Source organism: Octopus bimaculoides, chromosome 1 (genome assembly GCF_001194135.2).
Source record: "Octopus bimaculoides isolate UCB-OBI-ISO-001 chromosome 1, ASM119413v2, whole genome shotgun sequence".
NCBI classification, from domain to species: domain Eukaryota; kingdom Metazoa; phylum Mollusca; class Cephalopoda; order Octopoda; family Octopodidae; genus Octopus; species Octopus bimaculoides.
This window is the reverse complement of record NC_068981.1, coordinates 119,400,704-119,413,169: the sequence shown is the minus strand read 5'-3', so window position 1 is coordinate 119,413,169 and position 12,466 is coordinate 119,400,704. Positions and strand designations below refer to the sequence as shown.

At 34.0% G+C, this 12,466-nt stretch overlaps 1 protein-coding gene across 1 annotated transcript in view; it reads right to left on the bottom strand.

Annotated features, from left to right (window-relative positions):
* Nucleotides 1–2,000: 2,000 nt before the first annotated feature.
* Nucleotides 2,001–12,466, bottom strand: part of LOC106881933 (outer dynein arm-docking complex subunit 3) — a 54,958-nt gene continuing 44,492 nt past the window's right edge. Inside the window, exons 10-14 of the mRNA XM_052968587.1 lie at nt 12,445–12,463; nt 6,480–6,636; nt 5,176–5,331; nt 3,324–3,405; nt 2,001–3,176 (exon numbers count right to left, since the gene is read on the bottom strand). Of these exons, the coding sequence (XP_052824547.1) occupies nt 3,049–3,176; nt 3,324–3,405; nt 5,176–5,331; nt 6,480–6,636; nt 12,445–12,463 (542 nt within the window). The 3' untranslated portion in view covers nt 2,001–3,048. The remainder of the gene's footprint in view (nt 3,177–3,323; nt 3,406–5,175; nt 5,332–6,479; nt 6,637–12,444; nt 12,464–12,466) is intronic.

The following is a 12,466-nucleotide window of genomic DNA, read 5'->3' as shown; positions in this document are numbered from 1 at the left end:
TAACCTAACAACTCACACTAAAAACTGGCCTAACTCAAGTATCATAATTGCCTGAAAATATTATGGATGATATTACTTTTTTTTTTTCATTTAGACAAATAAAAGGCATTTATTCTTGCTAAAACAAACTTTTGAATTACTTTAAATACTCATTTACAACTCTAAGTAGGTTTTATACATCTTAAATCCTTTCTGCACAATCACATTTATGTAGTGTGTCTTCTACTCTCTTACTACTTTGAACCAGTTCTTTTAGCCCTATACTTTTTAGTAAAGAGTTTTCTCTCTGATTCCTTTTGTTTTGATTTTCTTTCTTCACTTCTCAAAAATCATAATGTATGTATTTTCATTTATTTTCCTTAATAACGGATGACAGAGTTTCTAGTTCTTGTTTCACTCCCTACTGCCAACAAAGCAATGCCCACCTTTAACAAGCATGCATTGTGTTGAAGTCGTGCTGTTAAAATTTGATGTCTCTACTTATTGTGAAGACTGTAATTTCATATTATATTCAGTCATATCTCTTTTGTGTGTCTTCCTCTTTTTGTACAAATTCAATGATTAAGACATCATCTTGCCATCCCTCATAGTCAATTAAGACATCCATCTGGTGGTAGATACATATGTGGGATGAAGTATTGCATATCTGCTTGTAATCAGAACTCGTGTTGGGATTTCTAATAGTAAGGCAGAGACTTAACTGTTAGGGTGACTCTGGTTTGAGATTTAAGTACAGGAGAGTTTTCTATTTCCCATTGTTTTCTCCAACTCCACAAGTGAAACTGAATTCAGTATTACAAAGCAACAAATTCTTGACTCAATGAGGGAACCTCTATATGATCATTGGAGTTGCTAGAATTAACAGCCAGATTTCCCTTAAATCATATCCTACTATCTTAGAAGGAAGAATATGTGGATCATGCAGTCTTGGTAGACTGTTTGAAGAAAAGGTAGGAATGGTAATAGCTGGAAGGGATTAAAATTGAACACAGAAACAACAGTTTGTGGATTTCACTTGTTCATTCAACTGACAAATCATCTACTACAGGTTTGAATACATTTAACTGGGGCAAAATAAAAGAACAACTCAGTTTTATAGCAATGAGTTGTTGTTGTTGTTGCTATATGATAACTGTTTACGGCTAGGTGGGCTGAGCTATTTGAGAGTTCAGTTTTCTCAGCCACATATACTGTCCACACCCCAGCTACCTTATTTTCATGTTTCCACTATTTAAGAATACTTCAAAATAAATAGATAGCTATATATCAGTGACCAATTAGGTTAATGGTATAGGGTTCGATTATCTGTAGCCTCCCGCTGGCAGTGCCCCAGCGTGGCCACAACCTTTATACTGAAACGTATAAAAGTGTATAGAACCAGGATAGGTTAAGCAGTTTTAGCAAACCATTTGGTAAATTATAGTATCAGACCTTGTTCTATGAAATGTTACTGTTATAACTGCATCCACAAAAGGATACTGTTAACCATGGTACACACACACACACACACGTGAATCTTTTGATTTCATGTTATGAGATATGGTAATTGCTCTAGAACTAATTAATAATTAACATTTTAATCACCGTTGTTTCTTACAACAAAAATTAAAATAATTTGTTTTAATTATAAAATTCATTATACAAAATATATTACTCTTAAACAAAATATATATAATTAGAAAAACAATGGTAAGTGTTGTGAGCAACAAGTAAACACTCAACAATGCTGGATCTCAGCCTGTTTTCCATTCCAAGTTGAAGTAATTTTACTTCACCTATATGTCCAATGCTTTTAGGAAAAGTGTGACTTTCATAAAGTCTGATTCCTGTCTTTTATAAATTCATAACATAGAAAGCAAATATAAATAAAGGAATAACAATAATATAAGCACTAATTAAGGATAAAAAAGTCAATTATTTATTAAATAAACTGCTGCATATACACCTTTATTATTTTGAGGTATTCTTTCTTATAATTTTACAAGGTTTTTTTTTTTCACTTTAAATCAAGAGAGTAATAAAAGTATATGAAAGTAAACATTTTGCAAAAAGGAAAACTTTTAAATGTAAATATTTAAAAATTTCATATTATATTAACCATGTAGTTAACTCCTATTTATTTTCACATTTAGGATCCACATGTTGGATACATTACTGTGATTGATTATAGAATATGTATGTATATATATATATATATATATATATATGTTCATATGATGATATCTCCACAATGTGTTGATGAGATAAACATGTAATCGCTACCAAAATAGCAAGAGATTTCTCCCCAAAGGTCTAAAGTAGACTCCTTATGGATCAATCTCCTTGGTTATATATCAAAAATTTAAATGAGAGTTTTGACGCTAATATCCATTATTATTGAAGTTTATTCCTATGTCAACATAGCCAAATATAGCCTTATACAGAAATGTTGACATAGGAATAAACTTCAATAGTAATGGGTATTAGCGTCAAAACTCTCATTTAAATTTTTGATATATATATATATTGAAGTGACTTCCTTTTACTTTCTCAATGGAGACAACAAACCAAAGAATATTCCTAGAATATATGTTAACTATTGAGGACAGGTGAATTTTGCATCATAAAGTGTCCTACTCATAAACAATAAAAAACAAAAAAAAACTTGCATCAAACTTGAATTCCTAATCTGTGTGACCTGATAGTTCCTCCTCAGGCAATTCACTTCTACATACTTAACATGAATTAGTTAATAATATCCATTTGTTGCAAATAAACACTGATATAGTAATTAAACGTTGGTCAATAATTAGAATCTAGAACATCATCTGTTGCCTCCAGTTATTATTAAGAATAATAATTGATCAATGTGGCCTGAGTCAAAAGAAGGTGGTGCCACATGTTTAAAAGTAGTATTTAATTTAACTATCACAGTATTTTTATATAAATAGATATTTAAATTATCATTAATCATAAAAGAAAATGTCAATGTTTGTTTTGTTACAAGAGCAGTTTCATAATACTGTTGATCTCTAGAGCTGTATTTAATTGCTAGATTTCTTACACTACTTATTTAGTTTTCTTCCTTCTTCTTGGCATGTCTTTTTTCATCTTAGCATCAATTATACTTTGAGATATTTTCTTTATGGCACTTCTGCTCAAGACTTCTGGTTCATCCTCTCGACTACTTTCACTCTCTTTGGTAATTAACATGAAAAGAGAAATAATAAAATAATACAGAGAAGTTAGCATTTTATCCATCTCTTTTGCATAAGACTGCTTACAATAATAATAACAGCAATGTTCAGTTAAGAAATACAAATTGTTGAAGGGATAAAACTCACCAGCATAGATGTTTTCAAGTTGTGTGGAAAGCTTAACACGTGTATTATATGCAGGAAGTCTGCTTTCAATATTGATATGGAACTGAAATTCAGACATAAATATTGCATATTAGAATTACTGCTATTTATTTAGATATAATAAGTAAAATATCTGGGGAATTGCTCACTTCAAAAACTTTTTTTATTTGTATATAATTCTGCCTGTTTTATTATTTTTTTATATAATTATATTCTAATACAAATCAAATGCAAGAATATTTTGTCATTATCTTTGTTGCACGTCTTTTATACTCTAACTTTTGCTCTTCTAACATTTTCAACTCTAACCTTCTTCTAAACAGCAATTCTGTTACATTTGAAGTTGAGAATAATGATGGTGGAAAAGAAGAAAGAATGCACAGCTATTTCTCTGTTCATCTTACAGGGGTGTTAGAATACCTTTCAGTTGTGGTCTCTCTGATTTACTCACTATTTTGAGTTTGAAAAGAAAAGGCTTTTCAGCTTTTTTGTGATAGTAGCTTTTAGCAGTTCGTTATATATTTTCTCGGACTATAATGTCCTAAAGATCTTGACAACTATGACCACTGCTAATTGGTACTGGGTAAAAATATCGTCATCATACAATCTTAGATGAGGTATTTTTCAGGTTGTATATCTCTTTGATAACTATAGACTCAATTGTATGGACAGATGTTGATTACTGTTAATTTGAGTTACAGCTTCTGTACAAGTAACAACAAACTATTACAATATGTTGCCTTATATACAATTTTTAAATAAATAATAAATATGCACAAATTTAAGGCAAGGTTTTTTTTTCAATTTTCTATCAAAAAAGAAAAGGGTTGTTTTATTGCTTTAAAAAGATTTCCATTATAAAAATAGAGGCTGACCTATATTTTGGTGTTTATATATATATATATATATATATATATATATATATATAAGAAAGCTCATAACAAGCAAAGAGTTATACAAAACCGTGTATATTTCAGGCACAAAGGCCTATATTCAGAAGGAAACAGTCTAAGAAATGTGTAGTAAATAAAGAAAACTTCCAACTACTCATTTCTGAAGATAGGCCTTTGCACGTAAAATATACAGGGTTTTGTAGAACTTTCTGCATTGTTAGCGTTTTTATTACCCTTTTCTTTTTATACTACTGTACTACAATGCTTCAAGCGAACTACAACACTCATATATATATTCGGCATAGACAACTTTTCTAATATTATAAACAAATGCATCTAACCCATCTACATGTCACATCTGGCCCGTTGTTCCTTTCTATCCATCACAGTTGTTAAAAACTGAAAGAACACCGTAATAGTTTTTTTTAAATCTCACTAACATAAAGATTAAAACCTGTGGAATATTCTACATCAGTCCAAACCCATGTCATTATGGAAAAACAAACCAATAGGAGTGGTAATGGTTTATTAATTAAATTCTAGCATACAAATTGTGTCTATACCAAATATTTAGAATGAGATCACCTGAGTCACTGATCACTGAAGATTTTATTATCAATACTTTAACACAAGCGATGTGGCATTAGGTACTTATGCAGACTATCTGCTTATTTATCATTGCTGAAACCTTTCCCCATTTGTACAGTAATTCTAACATAAGTTGATATCTTGTATCTGCTCCAACACTGCAGTTTGGGTTAAATTGTCTTCTACCTGGAACCTACCCAATTCTTAAGTGCATGATAGAGGTATGTGATACGTTTTTAGGTGCTAATCTCTGCAAATAAATCTCAACAATATGCACATTTCTCCATCATGACAAGCAGATGATATTGTTGCTCACATATACTTGTCAGTTTGCACACAAATTTATTTCTTACCTCCTCGTCTTCCATTTGCTTCTGAACTTTCTCCAAGTCCACATCATGAAAGTCATCCATGAGCTTCAGCAGTTTCTCTTCACATAAAGCTAATTGATCAAGAACATACTCATTTGAAGAAGGGGAAAGTTTTGTTGATGCTGTGTACCCTTTTGGCTGCAGTAGTGAAAGGGAGAACAAACTGAATCACCAGATGATATTTCACCCCTTTAACATTCTTAATATGTTTCAGTCTATTAATAATCTCAGTCATTGTATTAGATATATATTCAAATAAAAACACATACATACATACATACATACATACATATATATATGTCATGAACTAACTGTTACTTTCTCAGATGCAGCACGGAATTTTGTCAGTGAACAGGTCACTGTTTCAAAGCGACGAAAATATTTCAACAAATTAAATTTAAATGTTGAAGTGAATTAAGAAAATAAGATTCTTATTGAAATTTGTTAAGGAGCTTTTCTATTACTGTTGAAGAGTTTTTATTATAAGTCGGTGTGATGTCAAGATCTAACATTTCAGACACTTGTTACAAATATAAAGAAAGTAATGATTTAAAGTGAAAGAATGATAAGGAAGAGAAGTAGTGTGTTAGATGAACAAAGAGGGAGGAAGCAGAGCAAGAGGATCAAAATTTATAAGCAAGATGAAAATCAAATGAAGTGAAACGAAGGTAATAAGTAAACTGGAAATCAAATCTTGTCATAATACATCACATGTATGTGTATACAGATAGATAATGTGTGTATGTATGTATGTATGTATAAATGAGTGTCTGCTTTCTTTTGTAATTGGCTGTAAATAACCTAAGTCACTTATATCCTCAGAAGGGAAATAATTCCCTAAAGAAGCATAATTCATGGGAAGTAAAGCCCTTCAATAGATAGACAATGACTACCTTAATAGGTGATAGTGTTGATGTAACAGACTAAAAATCTCTTGAAGGCTGTGCCCCTGCATTGTTACAGTCCAATATTATAGCTTTATCAACAAATGATAACAAAAAAATAGAAAATACTTCTATAAAGTGTTTATGTACAGCACAAGCAGTGTCAGTCACTGCGGGTTTTGAACATTTGTGCTGTTTATAAATCTATCAATTTATCTATCATCTGTGTGTGTGTGTGTATGAAGACAATGAACATATAAAGAGACAACACAGGAAGGGCAATGGTTGACAAATATGGTATATATGTACACACACACGCCTAAAATACACATACACACCTACAATACAGGCAGTATAAAATTGAAACCTGAGAAATACAAAAATATAAAATGAAAGACATACTGTTTTTAGATGAGAGAGTCTATCAGCAAGATGGTCAATACCAGATTTGACTTGCAATAAGATTTTAGACATTTTCTCCAGTTTATTTTCAATTTCAGACCTACTAGTTTCTTCTTCCTGTAATTTCTCTTGGAATTCTTCAAGCATTCTTTGTCCTCTGAAGAGAAATAATGAACAACATTCATCATCATCATCATTTTTTAACGTCTGTTGTCTATGCTGCCATGGGTTGGACAGTTTTACCAAAGCTGAGGAGCTGCACCAAACTCCAGTCTGATTTGGCATGGCCTTTCCAAACGCCAGCCACTCTAAAAGTGTAATGGGTGCTTTTACATGCCACCGGTACAGGTGCCAGTTGCGTGACACTAGTATCTGCCACAACTATAGCTTGGTGGGTCTTCTACTCAAGCATGGTGTATTACTGAAGGTCTCGGTCATTTGTTATTGCCTCCACTCGAATATTGAAAGAAAGAAAAACAAGGGTGACAGACAGATGTGTAAATTAGCAATGCTAATTACTCAGAAACACCATCTATGCAAAAATATAATAATTAAGTTTCTGCTAAAATATTTAATGTGCTAAAAATTATTAATCTTATTAGAAATGCTGATGTGCCGAGAAAAAGATAACATTTGCTCAGGTCAAGAAGACACATGTTTTTGAGTATGTGTGTAGTTCACTTCACGACCACATGGTTTCAGGTTCAATCCCACAGCATAACATTTTTGGCAAGTGTCTTCAACACTTTGAGAATGAATCTGTCAGAAAGAAACTATGCAGAAATCCCATTATGAATGCATTTGTATGTGTGCATGCGTTTGTAGAGCCGATGTTGGGATTTTATGCTCCCATATCTAAGGGATCCAGCAAAAAGAGACCAGTAGAATAATTTCCAGATTTAAAATTAGTACTAGGGTGGTTTCATTGACTGAACTCTTCAAGATGATACTCCAGCATGGTCACAGTCTAATGACTGAAACAAATAAAAGAATATGTATTCATACATGACCTCCTTCCATTCAGCCATGTCCTATGATTGCAAAACTTACTTCTTCACTTTTGGCATGAAACTATTCAGTAATGAATGACATTAATTGGTTATCACAAGACAGGGGAGGAGATGGTTGAATACATCGACCCCAGGGTTTGGCTGGTACTTATTTTCATTGACCCCGAAAGGATGAAAAGCAAAGTCAACCTTGATGGCATTTTGAATGCAGAACATAAAACCAGAAGAAATGCTACAAAGCACTTTGTTCAGAGTACTAACCATTCTGCTAGCTAGTCACCTTAAACAAACAAACAAACAAATAAATAAATAATAATAACAATAATAATAACAACAATAATAATAATATGCACATTCTATTACCTAATATATGAATGTCTGTTTTTTTTTTTCTTTTCTGACTCATGATGAGCACATATATATAAATGTGTGTGTGTGTGTGTGTGTGAAGAGAGAAAAAAAAACAGAGATTCAGAGTCAGTGAAAGAAAAAGAAACAGAACATCAGTTTATTCCTCTTACACTTTCCTTCCTGCTGATTCTTCAACTCTTTCTTATAGTTACACCTCTTCTTTTTCCATATAATTTTACTTTTTTTTCTCAACTCTTCACTATCCTCCCCACCACCACCACCATCATCATCATCATCATCATCACAATAATCATTTCTCATGACTCTTAACACACAATCATTATGGTCCTTTTATTCTTCAATTACACCCACGTCCTCTTCAGTCTCACAACATCTGTTATTGAAGCAATCAAATGCTTATACTCCCATGTCCAGCACCCACAACCTGGTCATAAGATATTTCTCACACAATACAAATGAGCCAGCAAAAAATTTTTTTTAAACAAATCTGTAGGTGTAAGTATATTGATATGTGTTAGCGAAATTGGAAACTTGTATGTTTATATATATATTTGATGATGATGATGATGTTGTTGTTGTTGGTGGTGGTGGTGGTGGTAGTGACTAGCATCAGACTAATTCTTCATCTTCATCATCATCACTGTCGTCGTCGTCAACAACAACATTATTTTAATGTCCACTTTCCCATGCTTGCATGGATCAGACTAAGTTTATTGAGGTAGATTTTCTACAGCAAAATGCCCTTCCTTCCACCAACCTTTACCTGTTTCCAAGTGTGACAATATTTCTCCATGGCTAGATATGTTCATTACAGAATATTGGAAATGAATGGCACTGCTTGTATGACAGTGACAATCATATTACAACTGTCATGCAATGTCAAGACAAGGAAACAAACATAAATACACTCACAGCCACATTGGTATACATACATGCATACATACATACATAAATAAATAAATAAATAAATATATATATATATATATATATATATATGTATATATATATATTCAAAACTATTGAAAAGGTTGCAAGACGCAACGAAAATTTTAGAAAAATAAAAAAGAAATAAGTGGAAATTTTACCAGTGCATGTGTTAAAATTATAAGGCATTAAAAGAGAATGACTCTTCCCAGACACAACAGAATATGTTTCAGCACATGCACTCACATAAAGAATCTTGCAAACCAAATCCCAAAATGAAATATATTAATTAAGTTATAGAATTATATATATTAATCAAGTCATAGAGTGACGAATGGTTTCACATCCAAAAAGGCCATAGCTTCGCAGATGTGTCATCAGACTCTAAAGCCAAAGAGAAATGTATGGCTCAGTAATAGAGCATTGGGCTCACAATCATGAGGTAGTGAGTTCAATTCCCAGACTGGGCTGTGAGTTGTGTTCTTGAACAAGATACTTTATTTCACGTTGCTTCAGTTCACTTAACTGTAGAAAAGAGTCACAATGTCACTGGTGCCAAGCTGTATCTGCCTTTGCCTTTCCCTTGGATAATATCGGTGGCATAGAGAGGGGAGGCTGGTATGCATGGGTGACTGCTGGTCTTCCATAAACAACCTTGCCTGGACTTGTGCCTCAGAGGGCAACTTTCTAGGTGCAATCCCATGATCATTCATGACCAAGGGGGATCTTTACTCTTTATAATATATATATATTACAGGATTCTTTCAGTTTCCATCTAGCAAATCCACTCACAAAGCTTTGGTGAGCCTGAGGCTATCGTAGAAGACACTTGCCCAAGGTGCTGTGCAGTGGGATTGAATCTAGAACCCAGAACTATGTGGTACAGAAGCAAACTTCTTACCACATAGCCATTCCTGTGCCACAATTCTGATTGAAGAAATCTATGATTGAATACATTCCAGCCATGACCACCCTGGCTTCTGAGCTTTATGTAGGACTATTGCAGTCTAATGTACTCTTAGCTTCCCTTACATGCTAGTGTACCGATTGAGGGTGATTTGGATGCTATTTCTAGCCTGTAAAGTAACTATAGAGAAGTTGCCTCATTAGCTCATTTTTGTAGCTGTTATCATGGATATTGTTGCTTTTAGCTGTGGTTTGCCCTGATCGAGCAGACATATGATCAAAGATGAATCTGGTTCTACATTATCCAATATGTTCTTTAAGTCAGAGTGAGATTTTGATGAAGATTTGGCTGCTATTTCCAGCAAGTCAACTGTATAGAATAGAAGTGGGAAAATTTTTTTTTCAACCAGGAGATTTTTCTTTCTACAATAGGCACAAAGACTGAAATTTGGGGCGAAGGGAGCTTGTCAATTACATCAACCCCAGTGTTCAAGTGGTACCTTCTTTTTTCTCAACCCCCAATAGGATGAAAGGCCAAGTTGACTTCAGCAGTATTTGAACTCTGAACATAAAGCTAGAAGAAATGCTGCCAGTTCACTGCTTTCACCACGGTTAGTCCATTATAAACACATCAACCCATTAAGTCCCAGAGTACTTAAGTTTCTGAATATTACTTCTAAATTTTCACAGATGATTGAAAAAAGGTTAAAATGAAAAAATAATTATTAAAACTCCTTTACTCTTAGTAGAAATGGAAATACTCGGTGTCCTATAAATAAAACACTAAGACCATGTGATATAGCTTATTTAATGTTCTCGTTTAGTGTCCTATTTATAGGACAGTGGGACTTAATGGGTTAAGAACTGAACTAGTAGTAGTAGCAGCAGTAACTATACTAGTTATATTTGTTGTTGTTTAGCCCCAGGTCAATCCTAATTAAGCAGACCTATGATAAAAACTGTTAGAACTTGACCATTCTGTCCTTTTGTCTTTTTCTCAGACATTGTGTTACCTAAGACTACTTGTGCAAAATGTGTTTTTTTTTTCTTTGAAGGTGGTGGGATGAAATTCGAGGGAGATTTGACTGCTACATCTAGCACAATGAGCAACCATTACAGATTCTCTCTCTCTCTCTCTCTCTCTCTCTCTCTCTCTCTCTCTCTCTCTCTCTCTCTCTCTCTCTCTCTCTCTCTCTCTCTCTCTCTCTCTCTCTCTCTCTCTCTCTATCTATCTATCTATCTATCTATTTCTATTTATCTGTCTGTCTGTCTATCTGTCTGTCTAGCTATCTGTCTATCTATCTATCTAGCTAGCTTTTAATGTATTCATTTCCACTGCTATCTGTTTGACAAAATTAACATGTGTTTCTCTTTCAATATTTCCCACTCCTAGCAGCAACAACAATAAGATTATTACCCATTATTAGCAGGAAGCACTGTGCTGAATTCCATAACTCATTCAATTGGGTCATTAAGATATCATTGAAAGGTTCAAGTAGTGCATCTAGAGAAAGTCAACTTAACAGGGGTCCATCTTAGACACACTATTTTAGAAAAGAGAGTGGCTGTGTGGTAAGTAGCTTGCTTACCAACCACATGGTCTCAGGTTCAGTCCCATTGCGTGGCACCTTGGACAAGTGTCTTCTACTATAGCCTTGGGCTGACCAAAGCCTTGTGAGTGGATTTGGTAGACGGAAACTGAAAGAAGCCTGTCGTATATATGTGTATATATATATATATATATGTATGTATGTATGTATGTGTGTGTATATGTTTGTGTCTGTGTTTGTCGCCTCAACATCGCTTGACAACTGATGCTGGTGTGTTTACATCCCCGTAACCCAGCGGTTCGGCAAAAGAGACCGATAGAATAAGTACTAGGCTTACAAAGAATAAGTCCTGGGGTCGATTTGCTCAACTAAGAAGGCGGTGCTCCAGCATGGTCGCAGTCAAATGACTGAAACAAGTAAAAGAGTAAAAGAGTAACAGTTATATCACTTGTTACATTTCATATCAGAGACACCTGATGGAAACAACAATGACACCAAAGATGAAAAATGGGTAATGGGCATATACACCCAATATCCATGTCCCATTTTCTATCTCATTGTTGATTATATTAGGTATACTCGGATATGAAACATCATAACAAATCAGTACTGGCTATTATTTCTATAAAATACCTATAGAAAGAGTCTTAACAAGGCGTAGGAGTGGCTGTGTGGTAAGTAGCTTGCTTACCAACCACATGGTTCTGGGTTCAGTCCCACCTTGGGCAAGTTTCTTCTACTATAGCCTCAGGCCAACCAAAGCCTTGTGAGTAGATTTGGTAGACGGAAACTGAAAGAAGCTCATCGTATATATGTGTGTATATATATGTGTGTGTGTGTGTATGTTTGTGTGTCTGTGTTTTCTCCCCCCAACATCGCTTGACAACCGATGCTGGTGTGTTTACGTCCCCGTAACTTAGCGGTTCGGCAAAAGAGACCAATAGAATAAGTACTAGGCTTACAAAGAATAAGTCCTGGGGTCGATTTGCTCGACTAAATGCGGTGCTCCAGCATGGCCACAGTCAAATGACTGAAACAAGTAAAAGAGTAAAAGAAAAAAAGGACTCATTATATTGAATGTTATTGATATTGGATGGAAACATGGGGTTCTGCAGTTCCGCAGTGCCTATGCACAAGCCACCACTGCTTGGGTAGGACAATAACAACCTACAAACACAAATTACAATATAACACACAAATTACCTTGACAATTTGGTTTCTCCTG